The sequence below is a fragment of the Oreochromis niloticus genome, linkage group LG5, assembly GCF_001858045.2.
Source record: "Oreochromis niloticus isolate F11D_XX linkage group LG5, O_niloticus_UMD_NMBU, whole genome shotgun sequence".
In the NCBI taxonomy this organism is placed as follows: Eukaryota; Metazoa; Chordata; class Actinopteri; order Cichliformes; family Cichlidae; genus Oreochromis; species Oreochromis niloticus.
The window spans coordinates 5109461-5130367 of record NC_031970.2 but is presented as its reverse complement, the minus strand read 5'-3'; the positions used below and the strand labels follow the sequence as shown (position 1 = coordinate 5130367).

At 37.8% G+C, this 20907-nt stretch overlaps 2 protein-coding genes across 4 annotated transcripts; both read right to left on the bottom strand.

Moving 5' to 3' along the window:
• Positions 1–618: 618 nt before the first annotated feature.
• LOC100700928 (deoxyribonuclease-1) lies at positions 619–9182 on the bottom strand. Its single transcript, XM_003451872.5, has 10 exons — positions 9042–9182; positions 7730–7815; positions 7244–7338; positions 6739–6825; positions 6244–6347; positions 4992–5104; positions 3333–3484; positions 2248–2344; positions 2058–2153; positions 619–737 (listed from the first exon to the last, which is right to left on the bottom strand). Exons 1-9 carry the CDS (start codon positions 9178–9180, stop codon positions 2100–2102), a joined length of 927 nt encoding a protein of 308 aa, XP_003451920.2. The 5' UTR covers positions 9181–9182; the 3' UTR covers positions 619–737; positions 2058–2099.
• Positions 9183–10720: 1538 nt separating this feature from the next.
• LOC102076094 (deoxyribonuclease-1-like) lies at positions 10721–15872 on the bottom strand. 3 transcript variants are annotated; one of them, XM_005456424.4, is made up of 8 exons: positions 15519–15872; positions 14896–14981; positions 14248–14585; positions 13212–13318; positions 12920–13032; positions 12301–12455; positions 11610–11706; positions 10721–11511 (listed from the first exon to the last, which is right to left on the bottom strand). In XM_005456424.4, the coding sequence occupies exons 3-8, from the start codon at positions 14307–14309 to the stop codon at positions 11458–11460; spliced, it is 588 nt and encodes a 195-aa protein (XP_005456481.1). In that variant the 5' UTR covers positions 14310–14585; positions 14896–14981; positions 15519–15872; the 3' UTR covers positions 10721–11457. The 3 variants fall into 3 exon arrangements, with proteins under 3 accessions (XP_005456481.1, XP_019214937.1, XP_025762861.1); XM_019359392.2 differs by lacking the exons at positions 14896–14981; positions 15519–15872 and having other exon boundaries at positions 13208–13318; positions 14248–14335; XM_025907076.1 differs by lacking the exons at positions 14896–14981; positions 15519–15872 and having other exon boundaries at positions 13208–14365.
• Positions 15873–20907: the final 5035 nt, after the last annotated feature.

Here is a 20907-nt window from a genome sequence, read left to right as displayed (position 1 = left end):
CAATCCAGACTGGCCTATAAAAGAGCTGCAACTGAGGCGGGCCTCCTCCTTACAAGGAAAACAAGATGGCCACCACAGAGGCAACCTGAGAACACCTACACATTAGTGCTTTCCAACATTACCCACTAATGTTTGTATTCATGCTTGTATTCAAAAGGTTCCTTCATGTAATGATCTGCTAGAGGGTGTGGGGAGCCACAGCCCCGTCCTCCAGGGCATGAAGCAGGTATGGAGGAGATCCAGGCTCCAGACATCCAGAGACCCTCAGAGCACAAGAGACCAAGGAAGACCAACAGAGGGGCAACCATGCCACTCTCCCGGAAAGAGCTGAGGAGAGTCCCAGATGAGGGGTCACCCAGCAGCTGCGGAGCAGAAGCCAGGGGGGTTGCAGTGACGGGCTCGGTCCACTCCACCGGCAGCCAGCTGTGCCAGAGTGGACCGAGCCCCAGGCCCAGAGGCCGATGGCACCCCACCCCCCGAAGGGACCCGACCGAGCCACAGGCGCCAGACCCTGACAAGCAGCCACCGGGAGTGAGCGTACCTGAGCGTTGATGCCTTTTAGAGTTTTTTTTATTGTGGGAAAACAAAATACAAAAAATAATAACCTTTCAAACTAAATTTCATTCTTTCAGATTAGTTAATTGCAGATAAAACAATAAAATCTCTGTGCAGTGTGCTTATATAAAATGATGAGTTCTACAAGGCCCTCTGTCTTTTGACAGCCTTCTTCTTTGAACCTGTTTGATGTAGAGTCACAAAAAGGTACAACAAAAACAAAAGAAGCAGAAATAGAATTAATCTCATATAAACGTTCAAAAGTTTTATCAATGAAAGCTTATGTGTACAGCAACTTCCATGCAGGTTCAAAATACTTCAATTAAAAGCGAATAATACGATGTTACAAAATGTGATAAAACAGAAAATAATAATATGAACTGATTAACCACAAAAAATGTATTAAAATGCCCAAACTTCACACAAATAGAAAACACGTTAAACTACACTAAAAGTAAAGTAAGAATATTTCAATAAATAATAAGAGAAATTAAAAAAAATATGAAATGACATTTGTTCACATATGATGTATTGAGCATGTCTTTGTATGTGCTGTTGACAGCAACAAAAATCGAGCAGCGATACTGACTTGAGGTTCTCTCGCCCTGATGACGTTAACATCTACACATGGTTTATGTTTACACAGACTGATACCCCCCTCCGTGTATGATAAAGTACAAAAATACTCATTTCAGGTCTGAGTTCATTTGAGTCACTCTATCTTCTGCTTCAAAAGTTTGACATTTTGCCGTGCCAGATCTGGACAGGCATCAGATGGGTCACCTCCCAGTTTGTCTGAATTCAGTCTATGCCTATTTGGGGATCATAGAAGTTTCCATTGAGTGCTTTGATAGCATCTCCTCCATAAAGTCAAACTCTTTTGTTGTCCCACATAAACAGATGATTAACTGTGTCAGACATCAGAGCGCTCGTCCAGAACCAAGGAGAAAAAGTCAAATTGTTTTACTTTTAACATTTTTTTAACTGAAGCGCCAGATTTCCTTCACTGTCCCCGATCCATCTTTTTATAGTTTGCACATTCTCTCATTCTAGCAAAGCAGAATCTACCAAACACTTTTTTTTCAGAGAATGTCATATGTTTTTCAATTTTGTGGGAAAGCTGGATCCGTAAAAAAGTCATTGGTGCTTTTGCAGTTTTTGCTAACAAATTTATATAACAAGTTATATAAAATAATCTGATTCAAATTGCATGAAAAAAATGCATGATATGCACTTATTTTGTTTTGGATCCTAATTTCTCCTTGACCTCACACAGGACGAGGATAATCGATTAGCCAGGTGTGATCCATGTGTGCTCAGGTCTGCGTTAGATATAAATGGAAGTGTATTAGTAGTTTTCTTTTCAGTGAGCAGAGTGGGCTTTTGTTATTTATTATCTTTTCTACAAACGTCTCCTGAGGGGATTGCTATCTGTATTGTACAGTTTAAATATTTCTGAGGTGACCCATTCACCTATATATTCCTCATAGGGTAAAAATTACCTTTCTTCTTTGCTGGAGGTTCAATGAGCTCATTTTCAAATGTTAATCGTCTTCAAGCTCCACCTCCACAGGGTAGTGATCACTGATGGATTGAGCCTGAATGTAAGCAAGTCAGAAATCCTTGTGAAGACAGCATGGTGGAGAAGTGCACAACATTATAATACGAGTGTTTGCATGTGAAAAGTCTTACCATTTTCTTCCCTAATTTGTAGGCTTTCTGGAAGTTGAAAGGCTTCGCTGAGTTAGCAACAACAGCATCATACATCTCATCTCCATACACCACGATCCTGTTGGCAGAAAATACAGTCACCATTCATCGACACCATTGTGCATTTATTTGAATTGAGAAACCTTTATATGTAATCAGATCATTCACACTTTTCTAGTGACATGTAGCAATGCAGGGAATCCTGTTTCTACAAATGTTTTCAGTGATACACCAAAGCTCAAGGCAACAGCTGTCCACTGTTCTTCAACAGCAGGCGGTTAAACACATGTGTTTTACAAACCAGCAAGCTGGTCTGCAGGGCTGCTGAAATATTTTGTACTGTTCAACAAAAATTTTCTGTAATGTACTGGGTCAATAAATAGGTTATGATTGCACTTGTTCCTCGCTTCCAGTGGGTGCTTACTGCTCGTCTGCATCTGGGGGCAGTAATGAGTCCGTTAACGCTCAATGATTAAGAAAACTAGACCGAAATATTCAAGTTCATTTTTATTGTGCCAAATCACAACATGTTGGTTTATACTGCAGCATAAGGACCACACAGTATGTAGAAGACACATTAATTAGCGAGCAGTGATATATAAATACCTGAGAAGTAAAAAGAGACTTAGTAGAAAAGAAATGCTGTCCATCAGTGTGTCACAGGAAGACCATAGCAGTATAACCAAAGGAAGGTTCAGGGTCACCTGATACAACCCTAACTTTATGCTTCATCAAAAGGAAAGTTTTAGTCAACCTCCCAAATCAAACTGGGATCTGGTTCCACTGTAGAGAAGGCCCTGCCTCCCTGTCTACTTTTAACACTTGATAACTGAATTTGACTAGAGACACAAAGACGGAATTTTGGATTAAATCTTATAAATGTAACTTAACCTTAAGTTTAATTCTTTATTGTCATACTATGTACAATCGTACAGCGTACTGTCGTATATTGCTGCTAAACGACGATAAATAATATCTATACAAAATACAACACACACTATATCCAGAGATGTACAGAGTCCCTCAGACAGTGACAGTAGAATTAGAAATGGCAAATCTGAATATACCTGTCGTAGGTATGGTCATTAGCCCCAGTAGTGGTGTCAGCATCTTCATCTATCAGCCAATAATAGGGAGCAGAACTGATGCTTAGAGCTTCCCTAGTTTCATTATTCAGGTAACGACCATCTGCATTGAAGTCACCCAAAATCATGATGTTCTGCAGAAAAAAGCAAAATTAAAATTAGCATTGTAAATTATAACACATATTGATTACATCAGTGCTGTTATCGATTTTTATTTTACGCTTTTTATTATTCTTTTTTCATTAAAAATGTCTTTTTCACATCAGTATTTGGAAAGTGTCCGTTAACATTATATAATAACTTTTGCAAGATCCACTAAAACTATGGCTGGAACAGTATAAACAATGTAACACCAGAAGAAGCTTTCAGGAATCCTCTTATGAAGCCTGTAAATACCCACATTAATCCATTTTTTATGCCCAAGCACAGTTTGAGCCGATGTAAGTAATTAGTTAATGTGGCCCTTGGTGCTTTTAAACCAGATGTTATGAATGAGGAGAGGTTCAGACTTGAAGCTGCGCTCTCCCTGGCTAATGACTGACATGTGACTGATAAGACGTTAGCATGTGAGCATATCATGGATTATTGTTTTTTTGAGACACTTCAAATGACTACAATGCACAAAATGAAATTATTGTTTTATTGAATATGACTTAAATGAGTGAGATAAAAGTCATCAAGAAAGTGTTTACTGGGATTAGGGCAGAGGGTTTTTTTTAACCTATTACAATGATCAATTATTATTATTAGAAGTAATGGTATCTTTTATACTGTCAGTTCAAAATTATTAAAAAAAACAAACGTGGTCCATAAAACATGTAATGTCAGACAGGCTGGCTTTGAGCCAACAGTAAATTAAGTAATGGCACAAAGCTGAGATGTCATCTGATCTGATATTTGCTGTTTTCACTATGTGCATTTATTTGAAATGGTGCTTTTGCTTTAACATGTTTCATAATATTTGCATTTAAATTTATACAAGGAAGTAGTTTTTACTTTAATAATGGATCTGTTTGGTTACATTGTAAGTCGAATGCTCTACATAGCATTATTGTCTCATATTTCTTACCTCCTGCATAAAGGGACCTTCCTATCTTTGAGATAAAAAAATGTATGTATGGTTGTGAACAGACCGCCACACAGAGCACATAAATTGGCATTAAAAAACTGTGATTTAAAAAACATTATATAATGATATAATTATTAAATATCTAATTATATAAATTATATAATTAAGAACACAGGTATTTCTTCTCTATCCTACCTTATATCAGCCGTATAACCCTGTGTACAAACCAGGTCAGTTTATATCAGTAGGATAAGTAATGATATTCAGGACAATAGCTCAGGCGTTTGAGTTTGAACCTTCAGTGTGGGCATTTCAGTTTTTTTCTTAAAGTTATTTTTATTAAGTTAGTTTTATTTCGATGTACCTTCATCCTGCTTACACCTTTTCAGTTCTGTGTCTTATTATCAGCTTGTCTAACATCAGCAGAGGTAATGAAGAATTTTAAACTGCGCTAACTTGTATGAAATGTGCTATGAAATAAAATGTGATTGCTTGATAATCATATAAAATATTTATTATTTTTTTGTACCATATTCAACATATTGATTATATGTTATTGATTTAAAGCTTACATCAGTTTCCAATGTTCTCCTTGCATCTTCAACCACATCATCCAGAGCTTCCAGCTCATTTTCAGCATCATCTGGATCGATGTGGACTGGGATCAGAACCAGATTCTTCACAACTAGAAGCACAAAGAGACGTTATAAACATACGATTTACTGATTTACTTTTGATGAGGTGGCACCGGTGACTTTAGTAAGTTGACTGTATTGGGTGGCACAGACTGAGCCTGAAATATGGTTTGCCCTGGTGCCCCTTGTCTATAATACTGTAAGTCTTACAGTGAAAAATCTGTTGCATATCTATTCAAGTATTTTCCTGAAGTACAGCTTTAATATTCTTGCACCTTAATTATTTCTATGCTTTTCACTTTCTACTTTATTTTGGATTCCAAAATACTGCACACCAAAACAATTGTTACTTTCTATATTTTGAAATATAAATCTACTAATAAATGATATATTAAGATATGCCCAAAAAGATGATTCTGTTCACCTGGATGTAGCATTTTCTACTGTTTTCCAATGTTACACAATCAACTTTTAGGGATTTTCTGTCTGGATGATTGAGCATCAAGGCATCTATTGACCGCTTTATGATAGTTAAAGCTACAAAGTATATGAGTAATTTATATATGTTTGAGAAATTCAAAAAATCTCCAGCTATAATATTAAAGTGATGTACACACTAATGAATCGATAGCTATGATTTAATAATGTCATGTAGGCAGCACCATTTTGCAGTCATTTCTGGTATGAATCTACTGGCTGGCTGGGAGTTTTCTGTGTTTACGTGTCCTCGCTGTGACTGCATGACCTCTCTGCAGGTACGCTGGCTTCCTCACACAGTCCAAAGACATGTATGTTATGTTAACTTGTGAATTTAGAGTGTGAGCATCAGTGGTTGTCTGTAGCCCTGTGATGGGCTGGGGACCTGTCCTGAATGTGCCATGCCTTTTGCCAAAGGGCTAATGAGATGGTACACACGCAACACCTGTGTCGCCAAATTAGATAAATAGTTCAGAAGATGGATGGATGGTTAATATATGATCCTACATAATGACTACATTTACTTTGGGCAGTAGAGTAGATCTTTATAGTAAAATTGTTGTACTTCTTCTATTCTTGGTCATATCTGTGCCACTAATTTAAAAATAATAAATAATACATTTAAATCATAGTAAATGGATTTAAGTGTCTATCCTGAAAGGGAGAACCAAGTCAGACTGATCTGAAGCAAATAATATATACACATGCATACCTGTATTTGGACATTCAAACCTCACAATGAAGGGCTCTCGGGCAAGCACATCTTCGTTTTCTTCTTCATACTGGTAGTAATCTATCACGTCTATTTCATCATGTCTGAGACACAAAGATAAACAGCTGTATTTTAATCTTTTCTGGGGATGATAGATTGACAATGATTAATTTCCTGAATACTAAACAGAAACACTGAAATATGAAAAGGACTTACTTATTGCTATGAACAACAATTCCTGTACTTTTGTGTTATTATTTCATATTCATATTTATTTTTAGTTTTAAGATTAAAATTAAAGTTAATTTGTTGGTTTTTTCAAAAACTGGTTCAAAGATTTCAGTTTAACCTTTTAAAAAGTTAAAAGAAAAAATAGTTTTTGGTACAAAATAACATTTATTCCCTTTATCTGAGATACACACACAAACAAATTGTAATGTTTTTAATCAGTAGGTGGTGCTGCAGAAACACAACTGTGAACCTCGTGATGGATACCTGTAGAAGAAGACAAACTGCTCCTTGTGAGAGTTTCGTCCTATTGGGTCACTGCTCAGCATCTCAAATGGATGAGATTTGTTTTTTCTGTTGAAAAACCCAGCACAGCTGGAATTAACTTTTATTCTCTTTTTGTGTGACTAAATGTGTCAGCAATTTAAATTCCAGTGAAAATGTGACGCACAGCTGCTGAAACTTTACAGCTGGTCTTCATTCTGTGGTTTCAGTAACAAACGATTTAACAGCTTTCAAGTATCAAACCTATTCCTTGAGCATAGAATCTGTATTAAACTTACATAAAACATGCTGTATATGAAAAAATCAACAAAAACATGAAGGTTCCAGCCAGTTTTAAACCAAAACTCCTCCCACCCACTTTAATAACTGGCTAACAGTGGTAGTCACATTGTTCTAAAACAACAACTCGCTAAGCCACGGTTGCTTCATCGTAAACCTCTCAGATGTTCTGTGATTGTTACAGATTATATAGTTTGAGACGAATCACCCATATTTATTGAGCTCTGTGAGAAACTTGTTCATCGCATTGCCAGTGGGATCCTGAACTTCCTGCATCACCACCAAACTGTACCGAGACACAATCTACGAGAAACACATGAACACGGTAAAAACACGTTTAAAGACTGTAGCATGAAAGAAAATATTAGAAGTAATCTGGAAAAGCTTCAAAGACAAATAAGCAAGCACCACAAATTTAAACAATGCATCAGCTTTCATGAGCCAGCGTGAACAACATCAGGAAAAGTAAAGGAATAAATGGTTCTATAATCAGCTTTGTGTTGTTAGCATTTAGATAATATACTTATTTTTGTTAGATATGAAAAAAATGAACACAGCACAGACTGTAGTGGTGGTTACTGTGTTAAAAAAAAACAAAAATAACCTCATGTTGCATTCAATAGCACAAAACTAATAAACACAATCAAAACTCTAAGTCAAAAAGGTCACAGTGTGCTCCACGTCTATGATTTACCTTGATAAGGTTTTTCAGTATAATGTCATTGTTGACTTTTTTCATTCCGAGGTTCTTCACATTAAATGCTGCAATCTTCATGGTCACTGTAAAAACAAAATTAACAACAGAGACTTCAGCAACAATAACACCGTTTAGTCATATTAGCAACTCAGGGATAATGGAGTGTGCTGATGTTCTCCATGTTTGTCTAATACATTACAAATATTGGTAGTTAGCTCTACACCCAAAGTATTAGTTTAAACATTTTAAGATAAAAAAAAATATATTTAAACCAGAGCACAAGAACTCGGGCGATGATAAAAAGATGCAAAGCAGGGAGGAATTGGTCAAGAGCCTCTGTGAGAGGTGCAGAGCCAGGGGAAAGCCAAATTTAGTCACTGGAAATAAACAACGAGCAAATATCTTGATTAAATTTACACATTTATTGTTTGGGACGGTGAATCTAGAGAACAACTTGGCTTTACCGCGTGTAACCATGATCACAACCATACAGAAGTGTACAGAAAATAGGGTTATTTAATTTATTATCATATGTGTTTTATTAGCATGGAAAGATTATATAATTTTAATACAATTAGCCTTATCTTTAAATAAAATAGAGTGAAAAAGTACAAGACAGTAGAAGAACAAAAGTGCAAAGTGTTTTTCTTTGTGTGATTTTATTCATTAATAGCCACAAGAGACATAAAGCAGACAGCAGTGTTGTTGACATATTACCAAGAAATACTGACACAGGAGGATGCACATGCTATTCATAAACACTGTTCGAGAATAGAAATGAACTATTATTCATTCAGTCTATTTAAATTTGCAGGTGCAGATCCTCAACAGTTCACTCAGTAGATGAATAATAAAGTGATCATGCCAGTGAAGATGACTCACTGAAACTGGCACACTGTGCAGTTTTCAGACAGGAAACTCTTTCATTTAAAGCTGAAACAAATCTGAACTCAAAACCAGTCGCTTTCTTTTAACAGTTCCTGAAATATGTATTTATTAACACCTTTTATTGTGATGTATATGTTCTCATTTGACACCTCAAGACCTTTTTATAGTATTATTATTATTATTACTATTATTATTATTATTACTTTCTTTTTCTGCTTGGCTGACTTTAGCAGATAAATATCTCCCACCTGCAAACAACTTCCCCTAACAAAATGAATATAATCTGAAAATCATTTTGGCAGCTTCACAGCAGTCGAGCTGGTTTCCCGCCAATTCTAACTGGGAATTACACAATGCAAATTTTGCAAGTCCAGTCAACTAAACAGCTGCTCAATTGCCTGCAATTATTTCTCAAACTTACCTTTTCTGTAGAAAATGCAGAAAACTAAGAACAGGAATTCACCAATCTGGTTATGATATCCTTTCAAATTGTCCTTGCTATCAATGGGACTGACTGACTGTTTCTGCAGGCAGAGAGACAGCCCACGCAGTATGCGCATGCTCATACATGCAGCAGACACTTCCCTGAGAGATGGCACAGACCAAATACAGAGCTAACAGGGCGAGTAATCAAATCATAAAATCATTGATTACAAGCAACATTTTCACAACTTTATATTTATCTGGTGCCTCCTGTCAGCACAAGACACAGAGGACGTTCTTTTGGGGAAATGATGTTAGAAAGGGGCTCAGGATAACACATAGATGTCAAAAGGGTCAGTGAGGTATGGCTGTGTGACATGTTTTTATCCATGGCTGTGGTCATGACAATCCATTCATATACCAAATACATAATGTAGTTTCCTCTATCCTCAGAGATAAATAAAGCTTCACTTGGTAATAAAAAAATCTTCCTTCCTCCACTGTGACTCAAGCTGTGCCTTTCATCTCTTCCTACACAGAAATATTCCCGCTTCTTTCTTGCTTCCCGGTCATTTTAAAATACAGGATGCTTCCTGTTGATGTGCAAAAGATAAAAAAATGTCCTTCCCCACCCACACCACTGAGACATCCTGTCTGGATGGTGTAGCTGTTTCACAAACGCTGTGGTAGCAGCTGTTTCCTTCCTGTTATGTTGCCTGTCTGAAACTGTGTAATAACAATGGCAACAAAGTGGTAACAGAACAAATGAGTCATGCTAGTTGGGATCTTAATTCTTTGTTGGACAAAATACTAAATATAAGCAAACAAAAGGTATGATGCTGACAGCTCCTTTGCATCAATATCATTAATAAAATTAAAAGATTAAAAAGTGATTTTAAAATGTTCTACAGTAGAACAAAATGTTTACAGCTTTCTTCTAAAGACATTTCTGTACAAATTCATACAGATAATTTACAACTTTAGTATAAATACAAACAGACATTTGTTTTCTTCAGCTCAACAACTTGGACTGTGTTACCTCAGAAAGTCAGGATGTCTGCTGTTCAACAAGTTTCTCTTCTAGTTTTGGTAAAATTAGAATACTTTATCAGTTTGTTACTTACAGTGTATGTAGAGCAGTTGTTATCTTAACACTACATGACATTGTCACTTCTGTCTCAAATAAACAAAACAATACAGAAAGGCAGCAATTAAAACAGCCAATGTGTCCATGAAATACATGAGAGGGGTGTATTTTTCTCACAGAAGAATATTACATCTATACAGTTAAGTTAAACTTGCGACTGGGGCGTTAAATTTCTGTTTGGTGTCAATTTTGTCCACAGGGACTGTTTCAAAGATAACATTTATAGTCACATTTGTGGCCCTGCCACTGTCTGGCACCCTGCCGAGACCTGTCCAGGGTGTAACCTGCTTCTTGCCCTGTGGCAGCTGGGCCAGCCTCCCTCCCGGGTGGAAACATTAATGAGGTAACTGGATACATTTACAAAATTCAACCCAAATCAAAAATACAATAAATAAACAAAATGATTATTTAAAATTTAAAACTTTATTATTAAATAAAACCTGTAAAATCACTTAGATAACCATATTTCATTTCATTCATGTCAGGGCTTCGTGTGTGGAGGAGAGGAAGAGATGACCCAAACGCAGGACTCGCGGTGAAAGCTGGTGTCTATTGCAGATGGAGTGAATGAACAGAACAGGGGCAGGAAATGGCTGACGGACGGACAGACGGACGGACGGACTGAATGACTGAATGACTGATTGAATGAGCAAAGCATACGGTGACAACCTAACATCTACAACAATGACACGACAATGAACTGATGAAACTGAGGGACTTAAATACACAGACTGAATGATTAGTGATTAGAGACCGGTGAACATAATCTAACTAATGATACATACAAGTAACAGGAACAGAACAACAGAAAATGAGAACGAGTGACAAAATACACTGAACCTGAACAAGCTGAAAACACTGAGTCACTGACCCAGGAACCCTGACAATTCATGCTCCACTTGTCCAGTCGTTGCATAAAATTGAACATGACAGAAAAACAAAACAAGTTGTGCGTGGATGTAAAGGTTTATTTGCATTGTGTCGGTTGCAATCCTGTTTTTTTCTATGAAGTTCCTCCAAAAATAAAGTTGTTAATTTTACTAAAAGGTAGAGTGCCTCATTTACTGTTCTTTGGCATAAAATTGTACATAATGTGAAAAAAAGACAGAAAAACTATTTTAACATGAACCGTTACTTAATTACACATATAAGAAAAACACATACATGGTTCCTGATTATAAAACTGGAGGTGAAATTTGTTTGCTATCTCACTTCAAGGCAGGTTCTCAATGTAAAAATAAAGCTTTTTTCTATAATTCTTCATACGTTAATTGTCCCGAAGCTCCACCTCCACTGGGTAGTGGTCACTGACGGATCGAGTCTACAAGTAGAAAAACACGGCAAACAGCGGTGAAGTGAGAGGTTTGCACGTAAACATCGCCATGTTAAATTAAATATTTTCAATATTAAATGTCTTACTGTGTCATCATTTAGGCGGTACGCTCTTTTGAAGTTGAAAGGCTTTGCAGAGCCAGGAACAGCTGGGTCATTCATCCTCTTTCCAAACACAACAATCCTGTTGGCAGGAAATACAGTCACAGTCATTTAATAATAATGGACTGCATTTATATAGCGTTTTTCTAGGCACCCAAAGCGCTTTACTATTCATTCACAGGTGCAGGCAGACCACAGTTGTAGCCACAGCTGACAGAAGCGAGGCTGCCATATCGCACCATCGGCCCCTCTGGCATCAGTAGGCAGTAGGGTAAAGTGTCTTGCCCAAGGACACAATGACCAGGACAGAAAGAGCTGGGGGATCAAACCGGCAACCTTCCGGTTACAGATGAGCTTCCCAACCCCCTGAAACCACAGTTGCCCCTAATTGGACTTCACCTGCTTTTTAACATGCAGATGACAATTTTCAATCAAGAAGCGGTTCACTTTCTTTGTTTTAAGTCTGTAATGAAACAGAACTAGGGAGGTGTAGGCAGTGAAACTATTGTGAGGAGGGGCGGTTATTGTTTTTTCAGCATAGAAACAGATCTTGCCCACCCTGATTTCCTAATCTTAAAATAGGAAAGTATTTATATTTATAAATAATAATAATTTAGATCGTGTGACTCGAGCAAGACAACAACAACATAAAGAAAAGTAGTAAATATGAAGATACCTGTCATATGTATGGTCATTAAGGTCACTAGTAGTGGTGTCAGCGTCTTCATCTATCAACCAAAAGTAGGGACGAGAGCTCATTCTGATGTTTGTCCTTTTAGTACTTGACAGGTAACGTCCATCTGCATTGAAGTCCCCCAAAATCATGATGCTCTGAAAGACAATATGAAAATACAAAGGTAAATATTTTATAACAATGTCATTTAATATAATTTCGTTCTCCAGGTTTGAGCAAATTTCAGATTTTTCATTTTAGTTACGCTCATATGTCAAACATAATAATGGCACAGGTTTGGCTTTCAAAGAGCAAATTAATTTAAATAATTTGAGAAGCAAATTATTTTAACTTCTTGTCGACAATAACTTTATCTTAACAAATAAAAAATAGTTTACTGTTGTAAAATTGTGCTTTTATAAAACTGTAATTTGTTCACAGCTTGCTGCTGTGAAGTGCTTGAAGGGCTGTGAGTCTAGAATGACAACCAGACCAGTGATTGTAACTAGCAATCATTTCATGACCTTTTCTGCTCTAATCAACATATTATTGTTATTATTATTATTTAGCATCATAAACATATCCGTTCTGTAAATTTCTAAATCTTTCATTTCCAGCCTACATTAGTGCCCCATCTCCTTCTTGCATCTTGGACCACATTATGAAGAGCACGCAGCTCATGTTCAGCATCCTTTGGTTTGGTGTGGACGGGAATCAGAACAAGCTTCTTCACAACTGGAAGCACAAACATAACCAGTTACTTACAGGTGAACATGCACAGTAGTACTTGTTTATTTGTATACTTGTATGGACATTAATGGACAATTTATCCTGTATCCTGGAAAAAGAACCAGCATCACCAGTTTCAAACTGGTCCCTGTGAATGTAGAAGTAGAGGAGAAAAGCTCACATACGTCTGGCTGAACGGCGGCGAAACTGCACAATAAAGGGCTCTCTGGCAAGCACGTCTTCGTTTTCTTCTTCATACTGGTAACGGTCAATCACACTCATTTCATCCTGTCTGAGACAGAAAATACATACACATCTGTTTCCCTCATGCTAACATATAGCCAAGGTCTCAGCCCAAACTGCGATGACTTATATCATGAGAAGTTGCTTATTGTTGTGAATCTTGTGCTGTGCAAGTGAAGTCTGAGGCCAGGAATAGGGCGGAGTCCCCACTCCAGGTTTTTGACTCTTAGTGTGTCGGGGTGTTGGGGACAGACAGGCTGGTGTAGTGTCTGTAGTAATGTGGATGCTGTACCGCTCTTCTAGTGAAGAGTGCTGAACGTGAAAGTAAAGCTCTCAGTTTACCAGCTAATTTATGTTCCAAACCTCACTTATAGGTACTAATTGAGAGAATAGATGCAAGCAGTAGAAATGAGCTTCCTCTGAAGAGCACCTGAGTTCAGCCTCAGAGGCGAGGAGGGACCCAGAGTAGATGCATCGGTTACCTCCGGGATGCCTCCTCTGTAAAGTGTTGGGAGAGGACCCTGGAGGAGACCCACACTGAAGAGATCATGTCTTTCTGCTGGCTGGGGAACGCCTCCGTGTCCTTCCAGAACAGCTGGAGTAGGTGAGGGAGAGGAGGTGGTTTTTCTAAAAGCCATGTTCACCTATCCTCTTAAACATTCATAGAGTGCTTTTATTTCTTTTAAAGGAAAAAATATCTAATGCAATCAATGTTGAAGAGTCTCTCCTTAGACTGTTGCTCCTGCATTCTGGACCCAGATAAGTGGCATAAAATGGACGGTGGAAGAATAAAAGTTAATGTTTTGGTTTAAAGAATATCTGAAATAATTTCTGAGGATTATCTTGAACTTTTTAAAAAATGTTTTATTTTCCTTAAAATCTTCTCCTAAATGCAATGATCTGTCTTGACAGATTTGAGCTTTATAATTCCGGACATGTGAGACATCTTTGAAACATATGAATGTCAGATGATTGTACCTGTAGAAGAAGACAAACTGCTCCCTGTAGGACTTTCGTCCTACTTGGGCACTGATCTCCATCCTGTATGGACGAGATCTGTTCCCCCTGTTCAAAAACAGACATAACTGTAGTTCAGTTTTATTTTTGGGAGGTTTTGTACATATTGTGTGTTCGGCATTACAGCAGGAATATTGTTGTTGTCAGTTAGTTCCAGTGGTCAGCAGGTGTAAATGCCTGTTAATGTGGTTTGCGATGACTTTCCTGTGTCTGTTGAGCTCTGTGAGAAATCTGTTCATTGCCCTGCCGTTGGGATCCCGCACCTCCAGTAACACCACCACACTGTACCGAGACACAATCTAAGAGAAACACACGAACCCACTCAGTAAAAATACATTTAAGAAATAAAAGTCTGGTGCAACAGTTCAGCAACCACTGGGAATCCAATACCTCACCTTTTACAAGCCAGTGTGAACAAACTTAAATAACTCTGTTACTGCAAAAATGCCAAAAATGGCCTGATGTCACACACTTCAAAGTCAGCGACTCTTATTGTGGCAATACGTTCTATAATTAAATGTTTGAATATGTTGATAACACAAACACACTTAAACAATAAAACAGCATCATAATTTCATCAAATAAAATTGTAAATCTCTCACGACTTACCTGGATCAGATTATTTCTTACAATATCTTTGTTGAGTTTTCTCACTCCAAGATTCTTGGCATTGAAGGCTGCGATCTTCATTCTGACTGTAAAACCAAAATTTTGAGAATATCACAGCATTTACATAATTTCAGAGGCTTTAACATTAATGAGAATGCTAACCATACTTAGACACAGTGCTTTGTGTCTAAGCTCACACTTGCTCAGAGCGAGCTGTGAAAGGCTTCAGCCCTGACTTTAACTTGAACTCAGGTAAGCTGCTAAGAAGGTGATGTGGTGGATGTATTAGACCTTTCCTTTTACTTTTTACGTAGGTTTGGGTACCTGGCTGCAAAACTGATAATTGTTTGACTTAATCCCTTAATCCCTTTTACAATGTTAACTAGAAGTCAAACTTCAAAAGTAAAAAGAAGAAGAATTCAAAAAAAGAAAAGAAAGAAAGGAAAAAATGAAAAGAACTAAATATAAGAGGCTGAGAGAAAATGTCTGGCTGGTTTCCCGCCAATTCTGACCTGGCATCACACAATCAAAAGTCCAGTAAAATAAAAAGCAGCTGAATCACCACTTTGAATACTGAAGCAATTTTTTTAAGCAAGAAACAGAAAATAAAGAAAAGAACTCACCAGTTAGGTTAAGATCAATAAACTCAAATGTCTGAAGACACAGAAAGCTGAAAGAGATCCTTCACTGTCAGTGGAAAAAGTACGACTGACTGAGAGTCTAAGCAGGAAAGGAAACGTCTGTGCTAAACCACACAGCCAAAAGAACTGGCTCACAGACACAGTGAGGGAAAAGTTGGTACGGATCATTTAGCATTTGAAAAACTGGATATTTCCCTTTGGAGCGGTGGAGTCCAAAACTGAGCTAAAAGAGAACAAGTAACAATCTTTAAATGGAAACAAACAAATAAACATTTCTTTTACTGGATGTGTAATTTTATATGATAGAATAATACACATAGGCAAAGTACACACATAACCAGCACCCTTGGATCCCTTTATGTATATAATATACATGTATGCTTTATATACATTACATAATTGTATACATGTACGTAATGTGAACAATTATTACATAAAGTGTAAAGGTATTTTTAAAAAGTTTGTAAATGATTCAATCATGTTAAAATAATAAGAACTATTAATCAGATGTTAACTGTGGTCTGTGAATGTTTATGACACACCAGAGATAAATCTCATGTCAACGGTCGACATTTTCCTAAGAATATTTGATGCTTTCAGCATCTGTCAAAGAGAATATTTCTTTGTGTAAAAGTTCAGGATGTTCAAAATGAACTGAGGATTACACTGAGACACCTGAAGGGCCTGTCATGGTCAGTGAAATGGAAGTGTCTGATAGTTTGACTTTAAATGGCAAGAAAACTTTTTCACTGCTGTTTTATTTGGATTTAAGTGTGTGTGTGTGTGTGTGTGTGTGTGTGTGTGTGTGTGTGTGTGTGTGTGTGTGGTACAAGACATGCACAAAGTGCAACATCTCACTTCATGTTAAAAGAGAGTTCTTCCATCCCATCCCAGCTGCTGCTCATAGAGGATCTCTAACATTTCAGGGTTTTTACGTTACAGTACAAGTAAGTAAGTGCCTTGAAATGACCGGGTCCTCACTGGTTGTTAGAAACAGCTTCTTTCTGTCACCTCAAAATATCCACAATATTTACACAAACTTTCTGTGATTGATAAATATGAAGAATTTCAGAGTTGTTCTCTGAAACAATTGGTGCTGTTTTCGGTGGACTGTTTTTTGTATACTTTTGTTTTCTTTCTTTTTTTCCCCTTCAAACAGTAAAGTGGCGTTGGTACTCCTGAAGCTGGCTCATTGTTAATATCTGAAGAAACATTGTATATGAATCAGGGCAGATTTTTGTCAACTGCATAAACCTTTGAAGGAAACTTAAAGCATCCCACCAGTGATGCAACTTTTTTTTTTTTTTTTTTGATGCAACTTGATCAGAGTGGTTGGTTGAATGAAAGAAATAACTGGATAGTTAATATTCAACGTATCAACATCATTAATGTCATTAACCTTGGAACAGAAGCTTTTGTACTTCTTCTAACGATGCAAATTTTAAATATGTGTTATGGATAAAAATGAAAAATATATGGCCAGTTATCAAGATGAGGTACCTTAAGTTGGGCAAGACCTTTTTTAGCAAACGCTGTAGCAAACGGATGTTTCCGTTTTGTCATATTTTCAAGGGGAAACTGTGTAGTAACAATGGTAACAAAGTGTTTACAACAAAGTCAGTCATGTCACTTGATTTCTTCCATGTTTCTGGGAAAAGCAAAATAGAGCACTCATACAAAACATTATATTGTGGTCTCTCAGGTCCCCCTGGCTGACATCTTCAGGTTTTGTCTCGTCTCTTTCTTTCTGCTTCAGTTTCTCTTCTATCTGTGATTTTTGTTGTTGTTTGTGCTCCTTGTTGGGCCTTATTCCAGGGTCTTGGCCTTTGCTCTACACACCTGAGGAAATCACCCACCTGTCTTACACGATCTTATCAGCTTAAGGTAGTGGCTGGCACCTGAACTCCTTTGCTGGACTTTTCGCTTTGAGGAAACTTACGGTGTCTTTCACTGTTTACAGACTCCCTGTAGTTAAGCGAGCCTGCATGAATTAAGAGTGTACTGAGCTGAAGAGAGGTGGATGTTTTGGATGCCTGTTCCCTTTAAGAACCCTGGATCCCCATTCCCCATTTGTTTCGGATTATATCTTAAAATCTTTTCCAAGGACTACTTTGAACCTTTTATAAAATGTTTCAGAGCTCAAATGAAGCTCTTTGGTATGACACACAAACCTGCAGAACTGTAATGGGCTTCCACCAGTAGGTGGTGCTGTAGAAACACCAGAGACAGGCAGATTAAACTGTTCAAACATTTTTTAAATTCTACAACATGTCATGCTCTACTACTGTCCGCTGTGTATATTTCCCATACATATATATTTCATGTCTGTGTTTGGTCCCCCGCCCCCTCACAAGGACAGAGGGAGACCTCTGAACCCCCCAGTGTCCCTCACTCCCTTGCTCTACAAGTGCTGTTTTGTCTCCCTTTTCTATTCCAATGTTTCTCTCCTTGTGTTTCATTCCATTCCATGTCTCCCCTGTCCTCTTATAAAAAGCCTTGCTATAAGTGAATTTTTAAGGCTTTTTAAAAACTCAGGACACAGGGGAGGAGACAAAACTGAGTTTAAACGAAAAGCATGCCTTTATTATGGCTGATGTCATTGAGTCCAAACAAGGCAAAATGCATATTGGCAAAACAGAACTAGAACTAAACTGGGAAAACTAATACTGTGATACTTTCAATTCAATTCAATTTTATTTATATAGCGCCAAATCACAACTACAGTCGCCTCAAGGTGCTTTATAATGTACAGTAGATCGTACAATAACAGATACAGAGAAAAACCCAACAATCATATGACCCCCTATGAGCAAGCACTTTGGCGACAGTGGGAAGGAAAAACTCCCTTTTAACAGGAAGAAACCTCCGGCAGATCCAGGCTCAGGGAGGGGCGGGGCCATCTGCTGCAACCGGTTGGGGTGAGAGAAGGAAGACAGGATAAAGACATGCTGTGGAAGAGAGACAGAGATTAATAACAGATATGATTCGATGCAGAGAGGTCTATTAACACATAGTGAGTGAGAAAGGTGACTGGAAAGGAAAAACTCAATGCATCATGGGAATCCCCGGCAGCCTACGTCTATTGCAGCATAACTAAGGGAGGATTCAGGGTCACCTGGTCCAGCCCTAACTATATGCTTTAGCAAAAAGGAAAGTTTTAAGCCTAATCTTAAAAGTAGAGATAGTGTCTGTCTCCCGAATCCAAACTGGAAGCTGGTTCCACAGAAGAGGGGCCTGAAAACTGAAGGCTCTGCCTCCCATTCTACTTTTAAATACTCTAGGAACAACAAGTAGGCCTGCAGAGCGAGAGCGAAGTGCTCTAATAGGGTGATATGGTACTACAAGGTCATTAAGATAAGATGGGGCCTGATTATTTAAGACCTTGTATGTGAGGAGCAGGATTTTGAATTCAATTCTGGATTTAACAGGAAGCCAATGAAGGGAAGCCAAAACAGGACATATACAACTATGAAAACTCTGACGAAGCATACTAATCTAAGAAAACAATATCATGTACAAAAAAACCTCAAACCTATCCAAATGATAGAAGCCACAAGAACTAAAAATATTTTCAGTAAAAACATAATTCAACAAGACAGAAACTAAACACAAAATGCTGAGTCACAGACCCAGCCCGTGACACTAAATAGCTTAGAGGCTGGAAAAAATAAAGTCCCATCGACTTTGCTGTTGCTGCTGGCTTCCAGAATGTCACCACCATCCACACTGTTGTCGACCTTCTGCTGGGCTACTTGTAGGACTCCAGCTTAGTTACTGGCCTCTAACCCTCTGCCTGCCACAGAGATGTACCTGACACTTTCCTGTTGAGTTGATGGGCTCAGTCATTTTTTTGTGGTCACATTGAATAAATCATGAAGTTTATTTCAGAAAACCTTGTCATACAATGTGTAAGAAAGGAGGATTATCAGTGTTAAGCTCATTGGCTAATGACTTGTAATCGACAAATGAGTTTCACTGTCAGCTCGAGATCTCATCAGGTCTTTTTTTTTTTGTTCTTTTTGCAACCAGTATAGTGAAGATTATCATCTTGAAATTTCAAAAAAAGAAAGATGTCAGAAACCTGTGGTGGTTACATCCGGTTTTCATGCTGTCTGTGTTTAGCACAGTGGTTTTCTTTCAGTTTTTCATCAGGCCAGAGATATAAACAATGCATCTGTGCAAAAACCCTAAAAAAACTTGTCTCTAAGCCTGACAAGCTTCAGTCTGTGTTACGAGGATACAGGCATATTTATGACAAAACATCAAGATTTAACTCCGCTGCTGAAGATATGATATGATGTTGAGTGGAGCTCTGGACCAAAGAACATTTCTTTGTTTGTTTTATATATATATATGTATATATATATATATATATATATATATATATATATATCCATCAGAGTCATCTTTAATTCATTTTATGTGGCTACATGTCTGAAACAACCCTCCGTAAAGCTAGAACATCTTACTATTCATCACTGAAGAAAATAAGAACAACCCTAGGTTTCTCTTCTGCACTGTAGGCAGGCTGACAAAAAATCAGAGTACCATTGAGCCAATCATTCCTTTAACGTTAACTAGTGATGACTTCTTGAATTCCTTCACAAATATAATTTTAACCATTAGAAGAAAAAAAATTACTCATAGCTGTGTCTCACAGACGTAACATTAAGAACAGCTACTTTCAGTACTATTGAAGTGCTGCAGTGGTTTGTATCATATCTATCTAACAGACTCTAATTTGTTCTTGTAAATGGAGAGCCCTGTTTACACACTAAGTTTAATTATGGAGTTCCACAGGGTTCCATGCAAGGAACAGTTCTGTTTACATTATACATACTTCCCTTAGGCCAGGGGTGGGCAATTCCAGGCCCCGAGGGCCGGTGTCCTGCAGTTTTTAGATCTCACCTTGGGTCAACACACCTGAATCACATGATTAGTTCGTTACCAGGCCTCTGGAGAACTTCAGGACATGGTGAGGAGCTAATTTAGCCATTTAAATCAGCTGTGTTGGTTCAAGGACACATCTAAAACCTGCAGGGACACCAGCCCTCGAGGCCTGGAGTTGCCCACCCCTGCCTTAGGCAGTATCATCAGAAGACATAGCATACATTTTCACAGCTATGCAGATGACACCCAACTCTATCTATCTATGATGCCAGATAACACACACCAATTAGTTAAACTGCAGGAATGTCTTAAAGACATAAAGACCTGGATGACCTCTAATTTTCTGCTTTTTAATTCAGATAAAACTGAGGTTATTGTACTCGGCCCTGAATTTCTGGAAATATGGTATCTAACCAGATACATACTCTGGATGGCATTACCTTGGCCTCCAGTAACACTGTAAGGAAAATTAAAAATATCC